This window comes from Cetorhinus maximus, chromosome 1 (genome assembly GCF_964194155.1).
Source record: "Cetorhinus maximus chromosome 1, sCetMax3.hap1.1, whole genome shotgun sequence".
Classification (NCBI taxonomy): Eukaryota; Metazoa; Chordata; class Chondrichthyes; order Lamniformes; family Cetorhinidae; genus Cetorhinus; species Cetorhinus maximus.
This window is the reverse complement of record NC_135879.1, coordinates 220,128,126-220,151,815: the sequence shown is the minus strand read 5'-3', so window position 1 is coordinate 220,151,815 and position 23,690 is coordinate 220,128,126. Positions and strand designations below refer to the sequence as shown.

Sequence of the window (23,690 nt, the reverse complement as noted above, 5' to 3'; positions counted from 1 at the left end):
TCATTCATAACGTTGAAAATTTCATTTGGACATCTTAGTCTCTTGTTTTCCCTAAAATAAACCCTACTTCCTTATCCTTTAATCACAATGGATTTAGGAACGTAGGAGCAGGCGTAGGCCATTTGGCCCGTTGAACCTGCTCCACAATTCAAACAGATCATGGTTGAAGATCTACCTCGACGCCATTTTTCTCCACTATCTCCATATCCCTTGATGTCATTAGTCTCCAGAAATCGATTTCTATCTTGAACATGCACAAAGACTGAGCTTCCACAGTTCTCTGAGGTAGAGAATTCCAAAGATTCATCACCATCTGAGTGAAGAAATTCCTCCTAATCTCAGCCTTGAATGACCTGCCCCGTATTCTGAGACTGTATCCCTTGGTTTTAGACTCACCAGCCAGGGGAAGCATACTATCCACATCCAACCTGCCACGCCTTGTAATAATTTTGTAAGTTTCAATGAGATCACTTCATTCTTTGAAACTCTTCTGTAGAGAGTACAGGCCCAGTTTCTTCAATCTCTCCTCATAAAACAATCCCGATATCCCAGGAATTAGTCTGGTGAACCTCCGTTGCACTCCCTCTATGGCAAGTATATTCTCCCTTCGATAAGGAGACCAAAATTGTACACCACTCCAGGTGCGAACTCACCAAGTCTCTATGCAGTTGCCGCAAGACATCTTTCACCTTGAGCCACATGCAAATTGGCACAGAGTAAATAAGATTAGAGAGGTAAAAGCGTGGCTCAAAGATTGGTGTGGGAGAAATGGGTTCCAATTCATGGTGCACTGGCACCAGCACTGGGGAAGAAGAGAGCTGTTCCATTGAGATGGGCTTCATTTGAACCATGCTGGGACCAGTGTCTTGGCGAATCGTATAACAAAGGTTGTTGGTAAGACTTTAAACTACTAAGTGGGGGGGTGGGGGTTCAATTGAAGGGAAGTTTAAAAAATCTGAATGAAACAAGACAGAGGTTCAGGGTGGTGAAAGAACGAACGATAATCAAAGTGTGACAGGAAGGGGCAGAAAATATAAGCGGAAAAGTGCAGCAGAAATTAGAACCAGAATGAGCAATAATGGTAAAAAGTCAAAGCTTAAGGCTCTTTATCTGAATGCACGAAGCATTTCTAACGAGATAGATGAGTTGACGGTGCAAATAGAAATAAATTAATATGACTTAATAGCTATTACAGAGATACGGTTGCAGGGTGACCAAGACTGGGAACTCAATATTCAAGGATGTTCAACGTTCTGGAAAAATAGACAAAAGAGAAAATGAGATGGGGTAGCTTTCTTAATAAAGGAAGGTACCAGTGAGGTGGTGAGTAGTGATAGAGGTGCAGTAGATTGTGATGTGGAATCAGTTTGGGTGGAAATGAGGAATAGCAAGGGGAAGTAGTCACGGGTGGGAGTTGTCTATAGTTGCTTCACTGTAGGACAAAGTATAAATCGGGAAATAATGGAGGTGTGTAAGAAGGGCGCTAAATTATCATGGGTGATTTTAATCTGTATATTGACTGGACAAATAAGATTGGCAGGGGTAACATGGAAGACGAATTTGTAGAGTGTATCAGGGATTGTTTCTTAGAGCATTACGTTGGAGAACAGGCTATTTTAGATCTAGTAATGTGTCATGGAGTGGGATTAATAAGAGAGATTGTAGTTAAGGATCCTCCAGGGGGTAGTGATCACAACATAGTAGAATATGAAATTCGGTTTGAGGGCGAGCAACTCGAGCCTCAAATCAGTGTCCTCAACTTAAATAAGGGCAAATACAGAGGTATGAAGAAAGAGTTGTCTAAAACAGGCTGGGAAAATAGACTAAGGGGAAGGTCAGTGGATGAGCAGTGGCAGACATTTAAGCAGATATTTCATAACGCTCAGCAAAAATTTATCCTGGTCAGAAAGAGGGACTCTGAGAAGGATGAACCACCTCTGGTTAACAAGGAGAGTATCCAATCAAAAACTAAGGCATACATAAGGCGAAAACTAGTGGTAGCCCAAAGGATTGGGAATTTTTTAGGAACTAGCAGCAGATGACTAAAAAGTTAATAAAGAGGGAGAAAATTGATTATGAAAGTAAATTGGCAAGAAATATAAGAACAAACACCAAGAGCTTCTATGGGTACATAAAAAGAAAGGGAGTGGCTAAAGTGAGTGAGGGACCCTTGGAGAATGCGACTGGAGAATTGATAATGGGGAACAGGGAAATGGCAGATAATTTAAACCAATATTTTACCTCGGTCTTCACGGTGGAGGACGCTATTAACATTCCAAAGATATCGGATAAGCAAGGGTCTAATGGGAGGAAAGATCTTGTAACAGTCTGTATCACAAGGGTCAAAGTATTTGACAACTAATGGGACTGAAGGCAGAGAAGTCACTGGGGCCTGATGGCCTGCATCTAAGGGTTTTAAAAGAAGTAGCTGCAGAGATAGTGGAGGCATTGGTCGAAATATTCCAGAACTCACTGGGAGGGTCCTAGTGGATCGGAAAGCTGCTAATGTGGCTCCCCTGTTCAAGAAGGGAGGGAGACAAAAAGCAGGAAACCATAGGCCAGTCGGCCTAACATCTGTAGTTGGAAAAATGCTTAAGCCGATTATTAAGGAGGAAATAGCAGGACATTTAGAAAAGCTTAATGTAATCCAACAGCATCAACATGGTTTTGTGAAAGGGAAATCATGTTTGACAAATTTGCTAGAGTTCTTTGAGGATATAACAAGCAAAGTTGATAAAGGGGAACCAGTAGAAGTAGTGTATTTGGATTTCCAGAAGGCATTCGATAAGTTGCCACATAAAAGGTTATTTCACAAGATAGGAGCTCATGGTATTGGGGGTAATGTATTAGCATGGATTGAGGATTGGTTAACATACAGAAGACAGACAGTTGGGATTAATGGGTCTTTTTCAGGTTGGAAAGACGTAACTAGTGGAGTACCATAAGGATCAGTCCTAGGGCCTCAATCATTTACTATCTATATTAATGACTTGGAGGAGGGGGCAGAGTGAAATGTATCCAAATTTGCTGATGATATAAAAATAGGTGGGAGGGCATGTTGTGATGAAGGCATAAGGAACCTGAAAGGGGATATAGATAATTTGAGTGAGTGGGCAAAAACAAAAAAACTTGGAAGGTGGAGTTTAATGTAGGAAAGTGTGAGGTCATGCACTTTGGTAGGAAGAATCAAAAGAGAGACTATTATTTAAATGGGGAGAGACTCCAAAAAGGTGCAGCACAAGAGGGATCTGGGTGTTTTTGTGCATGAAACGCAAAAAGTTAGCATGCAGGTGCTGCAAGTAATTAAGAAGGCAAATGGAAGCTTGGCCTGTATTGCTCGGAGGTTGGAGCTTAAAACTAAGGAAGCCTTGTTAGAACTGTACAAGGTATTGGTGAGGCTGCACCTGGAGTACTGTGTACAGTTTTGGTCCCCGTATTTAAGAAAGGATATACTGGCATTGGAGGCAGTTCAAAAGAGGTTCACTAGGCTGATTCCTGGAATGAAGGGGTTGACTTACCAAGAATGGCTAACCACTAGGCCTTTATTCATTGGAGTTTAGATTAATGAGGGGTGATCTTATTGAAACGTACAAGATTCTGAGGAGGCTTGACGGGGTAGATGTTGAGAAGATATTTCCACTAGTGGGCGAATCTCAAACTAGGGTACATGGTTATAGAATAAGGGGACACTCATTTAAAACTGAGATGCGAAGGAATTTCTTCTCTGAGGGTAGTGAATGTCTGGAATTCTCTACCTCAGAGAGTTGTGGAGGCTAGATCACAAAGTATTTAAAGAGGAGGTAGATAGATTTTTGTAACATCGGGGAGTTGAAGGCTATGAGGAGCTGGTATGAAAGAGGAACTGAGGGCTGGGGCAGTTCAGCCATGATCTTATTGAATGGCCGGGCAGATTTGAGGGGCCGAATGGCCCACTCCTATTTCTTATGTACTTAAATCCCCTTGCAATGAAGGCCAACATGCCGTTTGCCTTCCTAATTGCCTGCTGCACTTGCATGCTAGCTTTTAGTGACTCATGAATACAGACACCCAGGTCCCTTTGGACATCAACACTTCCCAACCTCTCACCGTTTAAGAAATACTCTGCCTTTCTGTTTTTTCCATCAAATTGGATAACTTCACACCTTATTCACATTATATTCCATTTGCCATGTTCTTGCCCACTTATGTAGCCTGTCCAAATCCTCTTGAAGCCTCCTCACCAATTACTTCTCTTCCCTCCTAGTTTTGTGACATCAACAAATTGGGAAATATTACAATCGATCCTCATGTCTAAATCGTTTATATAGATTGTGAACAGCTCTGGCCCCAGCACTGATCCTTGCGGTACCCCACTAGTAACAGCCTGCCACCCTGAGAATAAGCCGTTTATTCCCACTGTTTCCAACACTGAATTATTTTTGTTCCTTGGGTATGTACCCTCTTCAAAGGTAATACTATAATATTCTTCCCACAAGGGGTCAAGAGGCAAGCAGCACTTTAGAATACCCAGGCTCTGCCTTCCTCTTGCTAAATAAAAATCAAGAGTTACATTCTTGAAGAGACCTACTCTGAATACAAAAGTACAATGGACAACTAAAAAGCAAGCTAAGAAGGCTAAAGAAAGTGTATGAGAATAGCTTAGGGGAAACATAAAGGGAACTCAAATATATTCTAGCCATTTAAATAGCAAAAGTGTGATCTAACAAGAGGCCAATTTGTGACAAAAAGGAGATCTTCATGTGGAACATAGGAACAGGAGGAGGCCATTCAGCCCATTGAGCCGGCTCTGCCATTCAATACGATCATGGCTAATCATCCACTTTGCCTTTTTCCCCGCACTATTCCCATATCCCTTTACGTCATTGGTATTTAGAAATGTTAATCTCTGCTTTAAACATATTCAATGACTGAGCTTCTACAGCCCTCTGGGCCAGAGAATTTTAAAGATACTCAATCCTCTGAGTAAAATAAATTCTCCTCATGTGGAGGTAGATGGCATGACTGAGGTACAGAAAGAGTACTTTGTACCTGTCTTCACTGAAGAATAGAAAACTGCCAATGTCACAGCAGCCGTGGAGGGAATTGATAAGTATCTATCTGATTTTTTAAATTGAGATATTGCTTGACCAGGGGCCAGTGTGCATGTGTGAGTACAGGGGTGATGGGCGAATGGAACTCGGCGTGAGTTCGGATGTAGGGAGCAGAGCTTTGGATGAGTTCAAGTTTTTGGAATAGTCAAATGTAAAGGTAATAGACATGAAAGTTCCAGCAGCATAAGAGCTAATGCAATGTTATTGAGATGGAAATAGGTGGCCTTGGTGATGACTTGGATATGTGTTTGGAAGCTCATCTTGGGGTCAAATATGACAGCAAGTCAGCCTCAAGACAGTTATAAAAGGAAGTTGGTTGAAAGGAATCAGCATGTATGGCTGGAACTGAAGCCAATGGCTTCAGTCCTCCTCATTTAATTGGGGAAAATTTCTGCTTATCCAGTAATGAATGTTGGGCAAGCAGTCTGATAATTTAGAGACAGAGGAGGGCCAAGACATGTGAAGGGGTGGTAGGGCTTGGGCATCATAGTATGCTATGATTCTGGATGATGTCACTGAAGCACATCACATAGGCTATTTTAAAAACAAAAGAAGGGTGTCAAGGATAGATCTTTGGGGGCACCAGAGTTAATGTTCTGGGAGTGAGAAGAGAAACCTATGTAAGTGATTTTCTGGATAAGGGCAAAAGGTCTAATGGTGTATGCTCACTCCAGCAAGATTTGGCCCATTATGCTCACTGTATTAGAGCACTATTTCGATATTCAACTTGGCTACAATGTGCACCATCTCTGTTGGCATGTGTGGAATAGATATTTCACTAACTGTACCAACATTGGTAAAATGTAAATATCATTATCTTTCTAAATATTTGAGTTACTGACAGATTTAAAAACCGGGTGTGCAGGGGCCCTCCACACAAGTCTAAAATAATTAATTTAACCTGAAATAATAATGTGGTTCTTCCACGATTGAAAAGCAACTGCAGTTCCATAATGGTGTTTTGTATATGCACAGTTTCTGCAATACAACTACATTTACAAGAGATGTGCAGTGCAGTAAATAATTACATAAACCAAAAGCTAGCTTGAAAATGTGCTTATTTTTTGGTAAGATGCTTATTCTCTGATCTAGATTGATGTTGCTGTCACAATTGCACATTGGCAGCAAATGATTTGTGTTAAAAAAATGGTCGGAAGGCAAAATAAACATGCTGAAAATACAGTGACGTTAAGGGACCTGAGATGCTTCAGATGCAGAAAAAAGCTCCCTTTCTTTCCGGTAACAATGCATCTTGACATCACTTGTGGAAGAGTATTATTCCCTGTTGAAGTCATCTAAATTTCCCAGTTCCCAGAATAGCCATCCTTGTGGACACGAATGCTGTTTTTAGACTAGCAATTTAATGTCAATTACACTGGCAGTGATGTGACATAAATTTAAAATTAATAAATTAAGTTTATCCATTTTAAAGTGACATCTGTGATGATTTGCAGTAGACTTTCCCTCCCTAACAGACATGGACTGCTGCAGTTCAAGAAGATAGCTTCATCACCACTTCTCAAGAGCAATTAGGGATGGGCAATAAATGCCGGTTGAGCCAGTGACGTCCGCACCCCATGAATGAATTTTAAAAAACACTTTCGTAGCAGGGATCTATTGTTCATTAACATTCTGTGTACTCTAGTGGAACAGCCTCAAAAACTCTGCATATCTAATTAATAACGCGCTCTTTTACCACCTCTGAAACTGTGTGTTTGTGCCCAAGGATCCACCTTGGGTTTCCTCAAGAAGTCCTCCTGATCATGTAGTGATAAAATTTGGTGATATAACATTTTTTTAAATGACCATCATCTCCTAGATCTGGTTAACATTGGCCAGAATAATTAAACTCAAGACCTTAAGGGTCATTAAAAATGTAGAAAAATTCAGTCACCAGTCAAAGTTGGACTACAGTTGAAAGAGCACATCCCAACTCTCCATAGTTCCCATTTCAGCCAGCCATCTGATGAATCGGGTTTCCATAATACCAAAAGGAGAGGTCTCACCCAGTGAAGTTGATCTTCATTGGCATTTTTCATGCACTAAAATTTTTATAAGATCCTTTTTGCTATGATTCTCTCTTGTTTTCTCCAATTCTTTCTGTCTCTCCATTTTTTTGATCTGTCTTCCACTTCTGCCTTTCTCTACTTATGTTTTTGCATTGTCTCCCTTGTCCTTTTTGCATGTGAGTAACTTTTCCCTTGTATTTTCTTGCAAGATTCTTCTTCCTGTTACCTCCTATACATGTACACAAATTACAATATTTAGTCAACTTGTATTACATATTTGTAGTTATGAACATGGGAAGAGGTAGCGGCTTGGTGGTGTTGTCACTGGACTGGAAATCCAGATACTAAGGTAATGTTCTGAGGACCTGGGTGTGAATCCCGCCATGGCAGATGGTGGAATTTAAATTCAGTAGAAATCTGGAATCTGCTGATGACCATGAAACCATTGCCGATCGTCATAAAGACCCATCTTGTTCACTAATGTCCTTTAGGGAAGGAAATCTGCTGCCCTTACATGTGACTACATGTGACTCCAGACCCACAGCAATGTGGTTGACTCTGAAATGCCATCTGAGCAAGGGCAATTAGGAATGGGTAATAAATGCTGGGATAAAAACAAAAAACTACTGCGGATGCTGGAAATCCAAAACAAAAACAGAATTACCTGGAAAAACTCAGCAGGTCTGGCAGCATCGGCGGAGAAGAAAAGAGTTGACGTTTCGAGTCCTCATGACCCTTGGGTCATGAGGACTCGAAACGTCAACTCTTCTTCTCCGCCGATGCTGCCAGACCTGCTGAGTTTTTCCAGGTAATTCTGTTTTTGTTTTGTAATAAATGCTGGCCTAGCCAGTGATGCCCACATCCCATGAATAAATATTTAAAAGAACTCTGCTTGGAAAGCTTTTTTTTATTGATTTACTCTGTTTGTATCTTGGCCCATTTTCAACACATGAACATGATTGGGAGCAATCATCTACCCATCTAGAAGTAGATACTGGGACCTGGAAGACAGAGCTGAGGCCTGGATAGAGCCATGCCATTCATAACTCTGCCCCCAGCAGTTTTTGGCCTGCTGTCTCCAAAGGTGGTGAATGTGAACCCCTAGGTCTCTCTGACCCCATTGACAATTATACCACTTAGTTTATAGTGCCTTTCTTCATTTTTCCTTCTTGAGACATATCAGCAAGCAGTCTGAGACTTGAGCAATTTCTTTCTGTTCTCAAAACAGTCCATTCTCTTGGATAGGTAGCATCACGGCAGCAAAATATTACTACTACTAGAGAGAGCACTGAGGTATTGATCTTGCAATCCAGGTGAGGGGCAACCAGTAATAGTCATCTTAGATGAAACACAACCTGCCTTGTTCCTGTCATTTATTGTGACAAAACCTTTAAGACTCGATTCCACGAAGATGGAAATTACTGTTATCTCTTCACTACACAACAAATCAAAAGCAGCTGCCTGAATTTCTCTATGCTTTTCTGGAAAGGCCAGTGGAAGAATATTACCGAATGTTATGCTAACTTGCTGTTAAGAACTTGCTTCTACTGATATATGTTATTTTTGTGCCTGTCTGTGGTTGAGATTGATAACAGCTGTACTGCCACATTTTGCTAACCAGGAGGTTTGGCTCAGCAAATTTAAGAGGTCAAACAAAATGCTTTCTTAGTTTCTATTTCCTTTCCATTTATGAAGTGTGACAGTTTTAAAGCTGGGTTAGTTGTCTAAATTGCATTTTCCAGCTTTTATATGTAAAATATTTTATTGGAACCTATCACTGTCCAGAAAACACAATAAATTCAGCACAGACATAATGACTGTCTGGCAGCACAGATCTTAAATGAAGTGATTACAGATGACATTCAAAATTGTGTGATGCAACAACTAAGGACTCTGGGAATATATTTTGCTAACGTGTGACCAAGTAATGCTGACTGAAAGCTTGAGTGATGATACTTTTCATTTGGATAATTTGTTAATCACATTTGGTACCCAAATGTGGTGGTGATAAATTTTTTTTGTTAGAGAAAAAGCTGACTCTTGGAAATATTTTTTTATACATAATAGCTTGTGAATTAAACTCATCACTTCAGTTATTAAGTTATGATCTCACTTTCTGCTTGACCTTGGTTTTAGAAAAAAAATGTTGTTTTTAAGTTTTGACATTGTGATTTAGAACGTATTCCGTTCAAGCAGTCTATTATTGTTTAGGAGAAAAGAGTAGTGGCCAATTACCACCACATCAATCTACTCTCCATCATCAGTAAAGTAATGGAAGGGGTCATCAACAGTGCTATCAAGCGGCACTTGCTTAGCAATAACCTGTTCACTGACACCCAGTTTGGTTTCCCCAGGGCCAGCCAGCTCCTGGTTCAAACATGGGCAAAAGAGCTCAACTCCCAAGGTGAGGTGAGGGTGACTGCCCTTCACATCAAGGCTGCATTTGACCGAATGTGGCATCAAGAAGCCCTAGCAAAACTGGAGTCAATGGGAATTGGGGAAAACTCTCCACTGGTTGGAGTCATACCTAGCACAAAAGATGATAATTGTGGTTGTGAAGGTCAGTCATCTCAGCTCCAGGGCATCACTGCAGGAGTTCCTCAGGGTAGTATCCTAGGCCCAACCATCTTCAGCTGCTTCATCAATGACCTTCCTTCCATCATAAGGTCAGAAGTGGGGATGTTCGCTGATGATTTCACAATGTTCAGCACCATTCACGACGACTCAGATGCTGAAACAGCCCATGTCCAAATGCAGCAAGACCTGGACAATATCCAGGCTTGGGCTGACAAGTAGTAAGTAACATTCACGCCACACAAGTGCCAGATAATGACCATCTACAACAAAAGAGAATCTAACCATTACCCCTCGATGTTCAAAGACATTACCATCACTGAATCCTCCACGATCAACATCCTGTGGGTTACCATTGACCAACTGAACTGGACTAGCCAGCTAAATACTGTGGCTACAAGAATAGGTCAGAGGCTAGGAATCGTGCGACGAGTAACTCACCTCCTGACTCCCCAAAGTCTGTCCACCATCTAACGAGGCACAAGCCAGGCGTGTGATGGAATACTCCCCACTTGCCTGGAAGAGTGCAGCTCCCACAACACTCAAGAAGCTTGACACCGTCCAGGACAAAGCAACCCGCTTGATTGGCATCACATCAACAAATATTCACACCTTCCACCATAGATGCACAGTAGCAGCAGTGTGTACCATCTACAAGATGCACTGCAGGAATTTACCAAGCCTCCTTAGGGAGCACTGTCTAAACCCATGACCGCTACCATCTAGAAGGACAAGGGCAGCAGACACATGGGAACGCCACCATTTGGAAGTTCCTCTTCAATTCACTCACCACCCTGACTTGGAAATGTATCGCTGTTCCTTCACTGTCACTGGGTCAAAATCCTGGAACTCCCTCCTTAACAGCACTGTGGGTGTACCTGCAGCACATGGACTACAGTGGTTTAAGGAGGCAGCTCACCACCACCTTCTCAAGGGCAACTAGGGATGGGCAATAAATGCTGGCCCGGCCAGCGAAGCCCATATCCCATGAATGACTAATTTAAAGAAGAGGTTACTGGACCAATAATTTAGAGACCCAGGCTAATGCTCTGGGGACATGGGTTCAAATCCCACTGTGGCAGCTGGTGTAATTTGAATTCCATTAATAAATCTGAAATATAAAGCTAATCTTAGTAATGGTGGCCATGAAATGATCATCGATTGTTGTAAAAACCTATTTGGTTCACTGCTGTCCTTTAGGGAAGGAAAGCTGCTGTCCTTACCTGGTCTGGCCGACATGTGACCCCAGACGCAGAGCAACGTGGTTGACATATAACTACCCTCTGACATGGCCTAGCAAGGTCAGTTGAAGGACAATTAGGGATGTGCAACAAATGATGGCTTTGCCAGCTATGCCTACATCCCATGACCGAATTTAAAAAAAAGATAAACAGTTTGTATTATCTAGTATTAGTCCAAATACTCAGCAAAATGGAGCTGATCACAAAAGGATTTCACTAACATGCGATGTCATGGCATAAAAGCCTATGGGCCTAGTGCTGGAAAATGGGATTAGGATAGTTAGGTGCTTGTTTGACCAGCGCAGACTTGATGGGTCAAAGGGCCTTTTTCTGTGCTGTGGACCTCTATGACTCTAACTGAATTATAAAAATTGATTATTGTTCTGCGTGTACAGCAACAGAATACTTACTGCAGAAATGCTCTAAAGTTCTATGATCAGGCACCCATAAATAATTGGCAACAAAATTCGAAATATACCTAAAGGTTATACTTGTGTCTTGATAGAAGAATTAAAACTGCATATTTGGTCCAGTAGCTTATTAAATGGTGTGTTTAATTCAGTTAGAAGACTGGCTTTGAAATCTAAACCACTTCAGCCCTCTAATGGTGGTGTAGTGCTAATGGTACTGGAACTTGCTTTCAAATTTTGCCATAGTAAATTATGATGGTGAATTCAGTCACCGTTGAGTTGTGGGCTGGTACTTGGCGGGGGGGAGGGGGGGGGGAATGGAATTCATCTAGGTCACCCCAGCTGGTCTGGTCTACACTTGACTCTTGGCCGATAGTACATGGTTAATGGGCTCTGAAATATCATCGCTTAGATGTAGTAAAGATTGCTATTCCACTGACTTAGCTTTTCAAAGTATATGGGAAACAGTTTTTATGGTACAGCTGATGGTAAATGCCAAGCTGCCCAAATCCCAGATGGAAACTTGAAACAGCTGTCAAGACGGTTTTTGCAATTTTGTAAAGTATGAGGAGAGATTCTGAAATCAGGAAATTATTTCCCTGACTACTTGTGATGATTTTAGAGTAGAGGAAATGTTTATTAAAAGGGAAAAAAAAACACACAATTACACTTAAACACAAGAATGCCTTCACACAGTAGACAGTACTTTAAAAGAGTTCCATAAGATCTGATCTTAACTACCCTTGGAGCTAACCGTCCCCTTTTCTGTTCAACTATCCTTACTGATTTCAAAATCTATAGAATTCCAGTAATTTTGAGCACACAGTGCCTTTTTTTTTTGGGGTATCCTCTGAGGCTGGCAGCAAATGGGTCTTGAGGTCTCGCCTTCTTCACACTGTCTTTTGGGAGTTCTGTCCAGCTATCCTGCTGTCTTCTGGGAGATCTAAACAGCTACTCCTCACATCGGCTTCAGTATTTCCTAAAATGAGTTCCTTCCCTTTGATCGAACTCTTGTCTCAACCAGTCTCTTTAGAAAAGCTTTCTTCCCAGACTTGATTAGACTCAACTTTAGCTCTTAGGATAAGTTTACTTTTTAAAAAAAAAACTATCTTTACCTTATTTACTTACACCTTTTTACAGCCTGCATATATCCCCTTTGTACTAAAACAACTGAATTCAAAGCTACTCCTGTTATTGCTTTGTTAAATTCTGATTGAAGTTCCTCTTGGTTCACTAACATATCAAAACCGCTTGTTAATGTTGGCTTTAGACTCTTGCAGCCACTCTAGCTCTTAGTCCAATTACCATATTTACACCCCCAATTATGCCTCCCAGTGCATAAGAAATATGACAGGGTTATTAACAGAAGAAAAATATTACAATTTCTTGTTTTCTTGACAAAGAAATGTTTACGAAGCATTTATAATTTTTAATTAGGTTGGTGCTTCAAGGTAAATTCTCCTCTTTTGTGTCCCTGGCATAGAGTAGCTTTCCTGAAATGCTCAGAAATTTGGGTATGGCCATTAAGCAACCTCCTCAGTTTTCCATTTTGTTACATGGATGGAAAATTGGGATGGCTGTGCAGCGTGTGTACTATCACATTCTCTGTTTTGATATACTTCTGTGGCATATGCTAATATGAGCCAGTGTTGGCGATATTGTCCCCTTTTATGTTTTTTGTTACTCTTTCACTGGATGGGCAATAAATGCTTGCCCAGCCAGTGACGCCCACATGGCTAATTGCCCTCATGTAGGTGATGGTGATGTAAATTATGTTTTGTTGTAAAGTGGTACTGAGGTAGGAGTAGGTGAAAGGCATCAATTAACATTGTCCAATTTGGGCCACTTCATGACTGCAACCATTTATAAATTGAGTAAAATGAAAGCAAAATACTGTGGATGCTGGGAATCTGAAATAAAAACAGGAAATGCTTGAAAAACTTAGCAGGTCTGACAGCATCTTTGGAGCGAGAAACGGAGTAATGTTTCAAGTCCAATATAACTTCTCTTCATTGAGTATTTTGACTGAATTCTGCTACCTCAAACAAATTCAGACTATTGGTGCTCTAACAGGAAGCATTTAAGTAAACTGTCTTGGCACCTACAGTTTCAGAGCACCAATAGAATTGTATAGCATAGAACAAGACACTCAGCCCATCATGCCAATGACAGTTCTCTAAAAGAGTTATGTGAGTACTCTCATTCCCCCAATCTTCCCCATAGCCCTGAAAAATGCTTCTTCTCAAGTATATATCTAATTTCCTTTTGAAAGTTACTGTTGACTTTGGGTCCCTGGTCCTTTCGGGCAGTGCATTCCAGATCATCTTTTCCATCTCCCCTGCCCTCATTTGTTTATTTTTTGCTAATTATGTTCAATCTGTACCCTCTGGCTACCAATCCCCCTGCCAGTGGAAACAGTTTCCTCCTGTCCACTTTATTAAAATTTTTCACTTTTGAGAACTGCTATTAGTTCTCCTAACCTTCATGGCTTTATGGAAATCTGTCCAGTTCCTTTGTCTCACCACATAACTGAATTCATTTTCCCAGCTCCTGACCTGCTCTCATAGCCACAGTATTTATATGGTTGGCCCAGTTCAGTTTCTGGTCAATGGTAACCCCCAGGTTGTTAATAGTGGGAGATTCAGTAATGGTAATGCCATTGAATGTCATGGGGAGATGCTTCAATTGTCTCATTGGAGATGGTCATTGCCTGGCACTTATGTGGCACGAATGTGACTTGCCACTTATCCACCCAAGCCTGAACGTTTTCCTGGTCTTGCTATGCATTGATACAGAGTGCTTCAGTATCTGAGCAGTCGCAAATGGAGCTGAATATTGTGGAATCATCAGCAAACATTCCCACTTCTAACCTTATGATGGATGGAAGGCCATTGATGAAGGACTTGAAGATGGTTGGGCCTAGGACACTACCCTGAGGAACTCATGCTGTGAAGTCCTGGAGCTGAGATGATTGGCCTCTAACAACTACAAATATTTTCCGTTGTGCTAGGCATGACTCCAATAAGTGGAGAGTTTTCCCCGGATTTCCATTGACTCCATTTTTACTAGGGCTACTTGATGCTGCGCTCAGTGAGATGCTGCCCTCATTGAAATGCTGCCTTGATGTCAAGGGCAGTCCTCTCACCTCACCTCTGGAGTTCAGCTCTTTTGTCCATGTTTGGACCAAGGATGTATTGAGGTCAGGAGCTGAGTGGCCCTGGCGGAACCCCAACTTAATGTCAGTGAGCAGGTCATTACTGAGCAAGTGCCGCTTGATAGCACTGTCAACGTCCACTTTCATTACGTTGCTGTTGGTTGATTAGTCGAGTGGGGTGGTAATTGGCTGGGCTGGATTTATCCTGTTTTTTTGTGGACAGTGCACACCTGTGCAATTTTCCACATTGTTGAGTAGATGTTAGTGTTGAAGCTTTACTGGAACAGCTTGGCCAGAGGCATGGCTAATTCTGTAGCACAAGTCTTCCATACTGCTGCTGAAATTTTATCAGAGCCCACAGCCTTTGTGGTATCCAGTGTCTTCAACTGTTTCTTGATGTCACATGGAGCGAATTGAATTGGCTGTGTGATGCTGGGGACCTGTCTTCTGATGATCTTTACAATATATGGAGTTCACATCTTTATTTAGCAGAGTACCTTTTTTATCCTGGTTAGACAGTGAGTCACTTTTTGAATACATAGACTAGGATTTCTGAGCTTCAGAGGCCATGTTTTGCAGTACGTATTGTACATTTTAAAAGAAAACAACATTCAAAAGATTCTACATTGAATTAAGTTTTTATTTTAAAAGTTATGAATATGACTTGCCTTTACTGGGCATGACACACCTCAAAACCAAAGATTATTTATGTCCTAAAAAGGTGGAATTGATGATCAACGAAGATACACGTTGACAAGTCACCAGGTTCTGATGGATTCATCCTAGGGTCACAAAGGAAGTAGCTATGAGATTGTTGACGTGTTGGTTTTAATTTTCCAAAATTCACTAGATTTGGGGAAGGTTCCATTAGATTGGAAAATGGCTAACGTATCTCCTTTATTCAAAAGGGAGGGAGACAGAAATCAGGAAACCATAGGCCAGTTAGCTGACATATGTCATAGGGAAAACATTAGAAGCTATTATTAAAGATGTTATAACAGGGCACTTAAATAAATTCAAGATAATCAGGCAGAGCCAACATGATTTTGTGAAAAGGAAACCCTGTTTAACCAGTTTATTGGAATTCTTTGAAGAAGTAATAGGTGCTGTATCTACGGGTGGATGTATTGTACTAAATTTTCAGAAGGCATTTGATAAGGTGCCTTATCAAAGGTTATTACGGAAAATAAAAGTTCATTGTGTATGGCGTAACATATTGGTATGGATAGAAGATTGGCTAAGTAACAGAGAACTGAGTGTAGGCATAAATGTGTCATTTTCTGGTTGGCAGGGCATAATGAGTGGTGTGCCACAGGGATCAGTGCTGGGCCCTCAACTCTACAATTTATATAAATGATTTGCATGAAGGGACTTATGGTATTTGCTAAATTTGCTGATAACACAAAGATAGTTAAGAAAGTAAGTTTTGAAGAGAACATAAGGAACCTACGAAGGGATATAGATAGATTAGATGAGTGGACAAAGATCTGGCAAATGGAGTATCATGTGAGGTTGTCAATTTTGGCAGAGCGAATGAAAGAGAAGCATATTATCTAAATGGTGAGAGATTGCAGACCTCTGTGGTGCAAAGGGGTCTCGGTGTCCTAGTGCATGAATCACAAAAGGTTAGTGTGCAGGTGCAGCAAGTAATTCGCAAAGCTGATAGAATGTTATCATTTATTGCAAGGGGAATTGAATATAAGAGGGAGGTTATGCTTCAGCTATACGGGCCTTTGTTAAGATTACATCTGGAGTACTGTGTACAGTATTGGTCTCCTTATTTATGGAAGGACATAAATGCATTGGAAGCAGTTCAGAGAAGGTTTACTAGATTAATACCTAAAATGGGCAATTTGTCTTATGAGGAAAGGCTGGACAGGATAAGCTTGTATCCGTTGGAGTTTAGAAGAGTAAGAGGTGACTTGATTGAAACACTTAAGATCCTGAGAGGACTTGACAGGATGGGCGTAGAAAGGATGTTTCCCCTTGTGGGAGAACTAGGGACCACTGTTTAAAAAATAAGGGGTCACCCGTTAAAGACGAGGAAATATTTTTTCTGAGGGTCGTGAGACTTTGGAGTTCTCTTCATCAAAAGCTGGTTGAGGCAGTGTCTTTGAATATCTTTAAGGCAGAAGTAGGTAGATTCTTGATGAGCAAGGGGGTGAAAGGTTACCTGGGGTAGACAGGAATGTGGAGTTGAGGTTAGAATTAGATCAGCCGTGATATTCTTGAATAGCAGAGCAGGCTTGAGGGGCAGAATCTTGCTCCTAATTTGTATGTTCGTATACATGTTAGCAATTAGAGGACATGGAGAAATGAAGGCAGACAGAAGGAAGAAGATAAAAGCAAAATACTGCAGATGCTGGAAATCTAGAACAAAAACAAAAATACCTGGAAAAACTCAGCAGGTCTGACAGCATCTGCGGAGAGGGATACAGTTGACATTTCGAGTCCATATGACCCTTCATCAGAACTAAGGGATAGAAATGAGATGAAATATAAGCTGGTAGAGGGGATGGGACAGGTAGAGCTCGATAGGGGGATGTTTGCAGGAAATGAGGGAAGAGCTTATTAGAGAGGTGCACAATGAAGTATGTCGCAACTTTTTAAACAAACAATAGAGAATCTGGAAAATAAATCAAGGTGGCAAAGAATGAAGAAAATATTAAAATAGGAAATTAGTTGGAAATAATTTCAGGAAGAAGCATTCTTTCCCTAGCATTGTGACAGATTAACCAGCTTCTTGTAATTGATTTGAAAAGAGAACATTAATGTTTTAGCCTTTCAAAATGTTATATTAGTTCTATAGTGGGATTTATACTAAATGATCTTTGCAAAGTCACTTTTATGTTAATCCAGCTATTCTGAAATCTAAACAATTATTTGTTTAGAGCAGTATGTATAGTAGATATCCCTGCAGAGCTCTTTGTACCACTATAAGCCTCCACAGTGTTGTATGTTGCTGAATGCCACATGAGGGATCCTGAGTTAATGGAAATCAACTTCAAGATTTTTTTAAATGGCATTTTAAGCTTGCAGGCTGCATTACTGCTTGCATGGCACTTTATGGTATTCAGTTTGACATTGTTAAAATATAAATGTGTTTGGAATTGAGTCATTGCTGTGGCCGTCTGTGTAAATACATACTCTTTGAACTGCAAGGTTGTGCATCAACTGTAAACTGTTGGCCTGAGGCAAGTAAAATCCCATGCTACAGTTCTACAATATTCTTTTTTGTTGCTCAATTTGGGTAACAAATGCTTTCTGGCTTCATTTCAGCTCTTGTAAAATGGGATAAGTTCTAATAATACTAAAATAAGATGAGTTTGTATTAGGTGCGGTGTTTGTTTTCTTGTGCATCAATTAAACTAATTTGAAATTTATGTTCATTTCAATTTTTTTCTATCAGATATAAAAATTGCATGTAGTGTGAACTTAAGACATTGTGAGCCAGAATTTGCTGGCAAAATAAAGGTGAGTTTAATTCATATACAGTTATTAACATGCAAGGTGTTAAGTAATTTGTGACAAGAAAGGGATATTCTGAGTTGCAAATGACCATAAATTGCTGGAAGGTTTGCCTTAACATCATGAAATTAGCAGCTCACTGTCAGCCTCCCTAAGAATTTTAAGAAATTGCTGCTTTGTGCACTAATTACCAATTATGCACTCTCTTCAGAAAGTTCGGGCTGATATTTAACAACGGAAGTACATTTTTAGTGTTGAGGTTTATGCTGCTGCAATACACTGCATAAGGAAGTGTTAGGACGGATGACCAAAAGTGATAGGTTTTCACCAGCATCTTAAAGGAGGGTGGAGAGGTAGAGATGCTGAGGGAGGAAAATACATATTTTGGGACCTAGACAACTGAAGGCACAGCCACAATTTGTGGAGCAATGAAAATTGGTAATGTGCAAGAGGCCAGAATTTGAAAGAGTGCAAAGATGTTGCATGTAGGGTTGGAGGAGGTTGGAGACATGGAGGCTCAAGACCATGGATGATTTGAAAAGCAAGATGAAAATTTTAAAAATGAGGAGCCAATGCAGGATGCCCTGTAAACCTCCATGCTGTGCTCTTAAATTTAAATCTGATTGAATCAATAAATATTTGCAGTGAATAATGGGCGGCATAATAGAAGCTAAGGCCCCAGTAAAAATTCCAGAATCCGATTTAATAAAAGTCAAAGTTACATAAGCACCCCATTTGTTTTGAAGCACTTTAACAGCTAATTCTGTTATTTGATTTAAATAATATTATTGGTTAAGTGTCGGGTGTGTTCATCGATCTCTGAAGGCGGAGGGGCATGTTAGTGGAGTGGTGAAAAAGGCATATGGGACACTTGCCTTTATCAATTGAGGCATAGATTACAAAAGTAGGGAGGTCATGTTGGAGTTGTATAGAACCTTGGTGAGGCCACAGCAGGAGTACTGTGTGCAGTTCTGGTCGCCACATTATAGGAAGGATGTGATTGCACTGGAGGGGATGCAGATGAGATTCACCATAATGTTGCCTGGGATGAAACATTTAAGTAATGAAGAGACTTGGGTTGTTTTCGTTGGAGCAGAGGAGACTGAGGGGCAACCTGATTGAGGTGTACAAGATTATGAGAGGCATGAACAGGGTGGATAGGGAGCAGCTATTCCCCTTAGTTGAAGGGTCAGTCACAAGGGGACAAAGTTCAAGGTGAGGGGCAGGAGGTTTAGGGGGGGATGGGAGGAAAAGCTTTTTTTACCCAGAGGGTGGTGACGGTCTAGAATGCGCTGTCTGGGAGGGTGGTGGAGGTGGGTTGCCTCACATCCTTTAAAAAGTACCTGGATGAGCACTTGGCACGTCATAACATTCAAGGCTAAGGGCCAAGTGCTGGTAAATGGGATTAGGTAGGTAGGTCAGGTATTTCTCAAGTCGGTGCAGACTCGATGGGCCGAAGGGCTTCTTCTGCACTGTGTGATTCTGTGTATCCTTGTCAAATTGGGGTACTGGTATTGTAATTTTCAGTCCTGAATTTATTTATGCTTTATTTCTCCATATAGTTGTCAGTTTTTTAAAAAGTATTTAGTGTATCTGTTTGAATTTCAAGTTCCACAGTTTCTGTCCGCTCCAACTGTTTCACTGAGTAAGATGATTACTGAAAGGGTGCTTGCTAAAAACCCTCAGGGTTGCCCCATTTTGTACAGGACACTTTTAAAAAAAAAAAATAGCTTTCAGGTTGTAAGAAACTATCTACTTAAGGGAATGGCCATGCAACTAATAACTATATCATAAACCTAGAGTCAATTGTTACAATTTAATACTGGCTACTGCAGGACTGCAGAGTTCTGGTTGCCATATTATAAAAAAAGAGATATAATGACATTCAAGAGGGTGCCAAAAAAAAAGATTTACAGGGATGGTACCAGAACAGAGAACTTATACTGTCAGGAAATGCTCAACAGGCTGGGTCTTTGCTGAGGCCCAATAGAGATTATGAAAGGTTATGATAGTCGCAGAAAGTGGTTCCACTTGTGGGAAAGAGCAAAACTAGAGTCCATCGATATAAAATACTCACCAAGAGATTCAATAGGGAATTTAGAAACTTCTTCACCCAGACAGTGGTGAGAATTTGGAGCTTGCTACCCTGGGAAATTTGGGATGAATAGTATTGCATTTAAGAGGAAGCAAACTAAGCATATGAGGGAGAAGGGAAGAGCGAGTTATGCTGATAGCCTTAGATGAGGGAGGATTAAGTGGAACTTGAATGCATGGACTGGTTGGACTGAATGGCCTGTTTCTATGCTAATCCTGTGATTTCATGTAATACATGAATACTGTTAGTTACAAGCTGCTGCTTAACACAGTGGTTTGCAAACTGGTCCAGTGTATGATCGAGGCATCTGAAATATATTTATTGTTGGTAATTGCTTGGAGTGCTGTTTCTGAAAACTTGTGGGGCAATTGCTAATTTTTTTTCAGTTGCAGTGGTGAAATCATGTTTTTTTATCACTGGTGCTAGTGAGCTAATTTTATGAATGCTATGAATGACTTAAACCATTTTTAGACTGGAATATGTTCTGCATATTTGTAGCACCCATTTTTAAAAATAAAAATTCATTTTTACAGGATGCGGCCTTCGCTGGCTAGACAAGCATTTATTGCCCATCCTTAATTGCCTTGAGAAGGTGGTGGTGAGCTGCCATCTTGAACCGCTGTACTGTTACCCACAGTACTGTTAGGGAGAGAGTTTCACTATTTTGACCCAGCGAAAGTGAAGGAACAGCAGTATATTTCCAATCAGGATGGTGAGTGGCTTGGAGGGGAGCTTCCAGGTGGTGGTGTTCCCATCTATCTGCTGCCCTTGTCCTTCTAAATGGTAGCAGATGTGGGTTTGGAAGGTGCTGCCTTAAGGATGCTTGGTGAGTTCCTGCAGTGCATCTTGTAGATGGTGCACATTGCTGCTACTGGTGGTGGAGGGAGTGAATGTTTGAGGAAGGGGTGCCAATCAAGCGGGCCGCTTTGTCCTGGATAGTGTCAAGTTTCTGGAGTGTTGTTGGAGCTGCACTCATCCAGCAAGCGGAGAGCGTTCCATCATACTCCTGAGTTGTGCCTTGTAGATGGTGGACAGGCTTTGGGGAGTTGGGAGGTGAGCTACTTGCCGCAGGATTCCTAGCCTCTGACCTGCTCTTGTAGCCACAGTATTTATATGGCTAGTCCAGTTCAAGGTTTCTGAAAATTGCAGCCACACTGTTGTTTTGTGAAGTTGCCCATTCGTGTATTGTTCAAATGACCACCTGTGGAAACAATGGGTAACAGACCTTTGGGCATTTAATAATGGACTTCGAAGCAAAATAAGTCTGTTTTCTATGTACAAATATGAATTTATGTTCCAAACTTGTGAAATTGGAGGACTAACCTGGCATACGACATATGACCTAGTTCTGTTCATTATGTATAAGATGCAGCCAGTCAAGATCAGGCGAGTCCAGCATTTTTGATTATTAAGCAGGCCTAAGTTCAAGATTTATTTGGGCTGAACCACTGCATAAATCTGAGTCTCTAGGTTGCACTTTACTTGTCTTTTGTGAAACTATAATTCTGCTACTGGTATAAGAAAGACTGATTTAGTATTGTGAAAGTGGAAATCTGGCATAAGGATGCCTTCTGTTACCCGAACGAAACAAATACCAATGTAAAAACATTGTTCTGGCTAATTCTTAGCATATCCAAAGCATCAAGACTTGCTGGCAAAGAAGGTGGGGAGCTGAATTCCAGTGCAAAAACAATATCTGATTAATCTCACAAGATAATTCTTGTACTGTGTCTTCCATATTTTATAAAACCAGCATTCATTAGACGCAAAACACTGGAAACCTGAATAGAAAATGTTGGAAACACTTGGGTCAGGAAGCGTATGTGGCAAAAGGAATAAGAGTAACATTTCAGGTCTTGCGATCCTGTGTCAGAAGCTTTATAAATTGTGAAAGTTTTTTGTTTTTGAAGTACATTATTATTTGGTTTTCTGTGGTTAATGAGTTAAATTTGATTTTCTACTTTAAATGTTATAAAGCAACCAAATTTGCTCCTGGCTGCAAATCCATTAGTTGCTCCAACTCAACTTGGATAAAGCCAATCCCATTCAATGTCATACCTTTCACAGTAAGCCAATTCCAAACTCATTCATAGCTAAAGGAAAATTAATAATAATTTACCACATCTCAAATTGGATTTTGGGATTTGCCAAGTCATTCCCTCCAACGCCAACTCACTGGTGCTTCAGTGAATTAAAACTCTTGAAATCTTTCAGAAGCCAGCTGAATCATATACATCAAGGGCTGATGAGATTGGGGCAAAAAGCTTTGTATCCCTGGGAGAGCAGCAGCACCAGACAGGAGGAAAACTCCAAATGCTGATATGGTGGGATGGAAAGTGAGTGGGCACTGAAAGAACAAGGATACCATCTAGAAAAGCAGCACTGTGGAGAGAGAGAATCACTTCTAAACAGCATTGAGATGAGGGGAAAAGGAAAGCCTCAAGAGCAGTGAGATCAAAGTTCAGGAAGAGAGAATAAATGCTGAGGAGCAGTGGACCCAGGAGTTTAGGAGAGGAGAGAGAAAAAACACTGAAGCTGTGGGACATTAATCAGAAAACCAGTAGAACAGTGGGAGGAAAAACTGGAATACTGAGACTGATGTGGATGTGAGAGTGCTAAAAGCAGCAAAACAAGAGAGGGAAAAAGCATGAAGGAGCAACAGGATAAAAGTGTTTTAGGAAGCCTGTCATCTTCAAGTTCCTGAATCAGCAGCTGTTCTGGCCTCCTCCCAATGAGAGTGTAGTTTTTTGGTTGTGTGAGAACGAGAGAAGTCTTTCACAGCTACTGCACTAAATTCCCACAGCAGAATGTTGAATAGCAGTACCCCAAACTAGAGGAAAGGCCAAAACTTGCAATCTGGATTTTAAGATGTTTCAAAGCTCATAAGGAAGTGAAATGTTTGACTTATAGCAAGATAGTAAGCAAGCAGATATTCTAAGTTGGTCTCCATGTCTTACTTGGAAAGCTCCGGTGTCACAAGGCAGGCTTTTACGCTCCCTCATTGGTAGATTGAAGGTGCGGGGTGTGTAAAATGTAGCAGCTGGCCTTTCCAACACCTGGAACTCCCACCCTATCTGAAATTTAATGGGGAGGGGGCAGCAGGAGGTGGTGTTGGACGTGTAAGGCCCTCATTTCACCTGCCAGCATTTCAGCCTGTGGTGGAAGATAGCCACTCCATGCCTCAGCTTTAGCTGCACAGGCTGACAAGGGGGATGAGGATCTCATATTTGCAGGTCTCCTGAGCCCATCAGAGGCATCCCCACCCCCCCCAAAAAAAAAAACGGTCATCCCCCTTTTAACATTCCCCTTCCGCTCTTGAACCTGCTGCCTCACTCCCCACAGTGAGACTCCTGACCACAGTACCACCTAGGCTCCTTGGTGTGGTGGGACTGCCTGTAGTCCCAGCAGTGACCACCATCCCAGCTGGCACTGCTGGGACTACAGATCTGCTGGCCAATCTGATTTGGCTGGCAGCTTTCTAAGGTGGGACTTTTTCCTGAGATAGGGGCAGAAGTCTTCTCTTAAAGCAATGAATGCTGCTCCCAGTGTTCAATTGCTACAGCGCAGCTATTGGCATGTGGGTGTGCTCACCCGTCCCTTCTCCCCCACACAACTTCTTAGCTGATCTATCTATGAATAGCAGTTTAGA

At 41.2% G+C, this 23,690-nt stretch overlaps 2 protein-coding genes across 3 annotated transcripts in view; one reads left to right on the top strand and one right to left on the bottom strand.

Annotated features, from left to right (window-relative positions):
* Window positions 1-7,815, bottom strand: part of ctbp1 (C-terminal binding protein 1) — a 414,171-nt gene extending 406,356 nt beyond the window's left edge. Inside the window, exon 1 of the mRNA XM_078553464.1 lies at window positions 7,764-7,815. Within this exon, the coding sequence (XP_078409590.1) occupies window positions 7,764-7,792 (29 nt within the window). The 5' untranslated portion in view covers window positions 7,793-7,815. The remainder of the gene's footprint in view (window positions 1-7,763) is intronic.
* maea (macrophage erythroblast attacher, E3 ubiquitin ligase) overlaps window positions 1-23,690 on the top strand; it is a 171,908-nt gene that overhangs the window by 58,644 nt on the left and 89,574 nt on the right. The gene's annotated exons all lie outside the window — the stretch shown is intronic.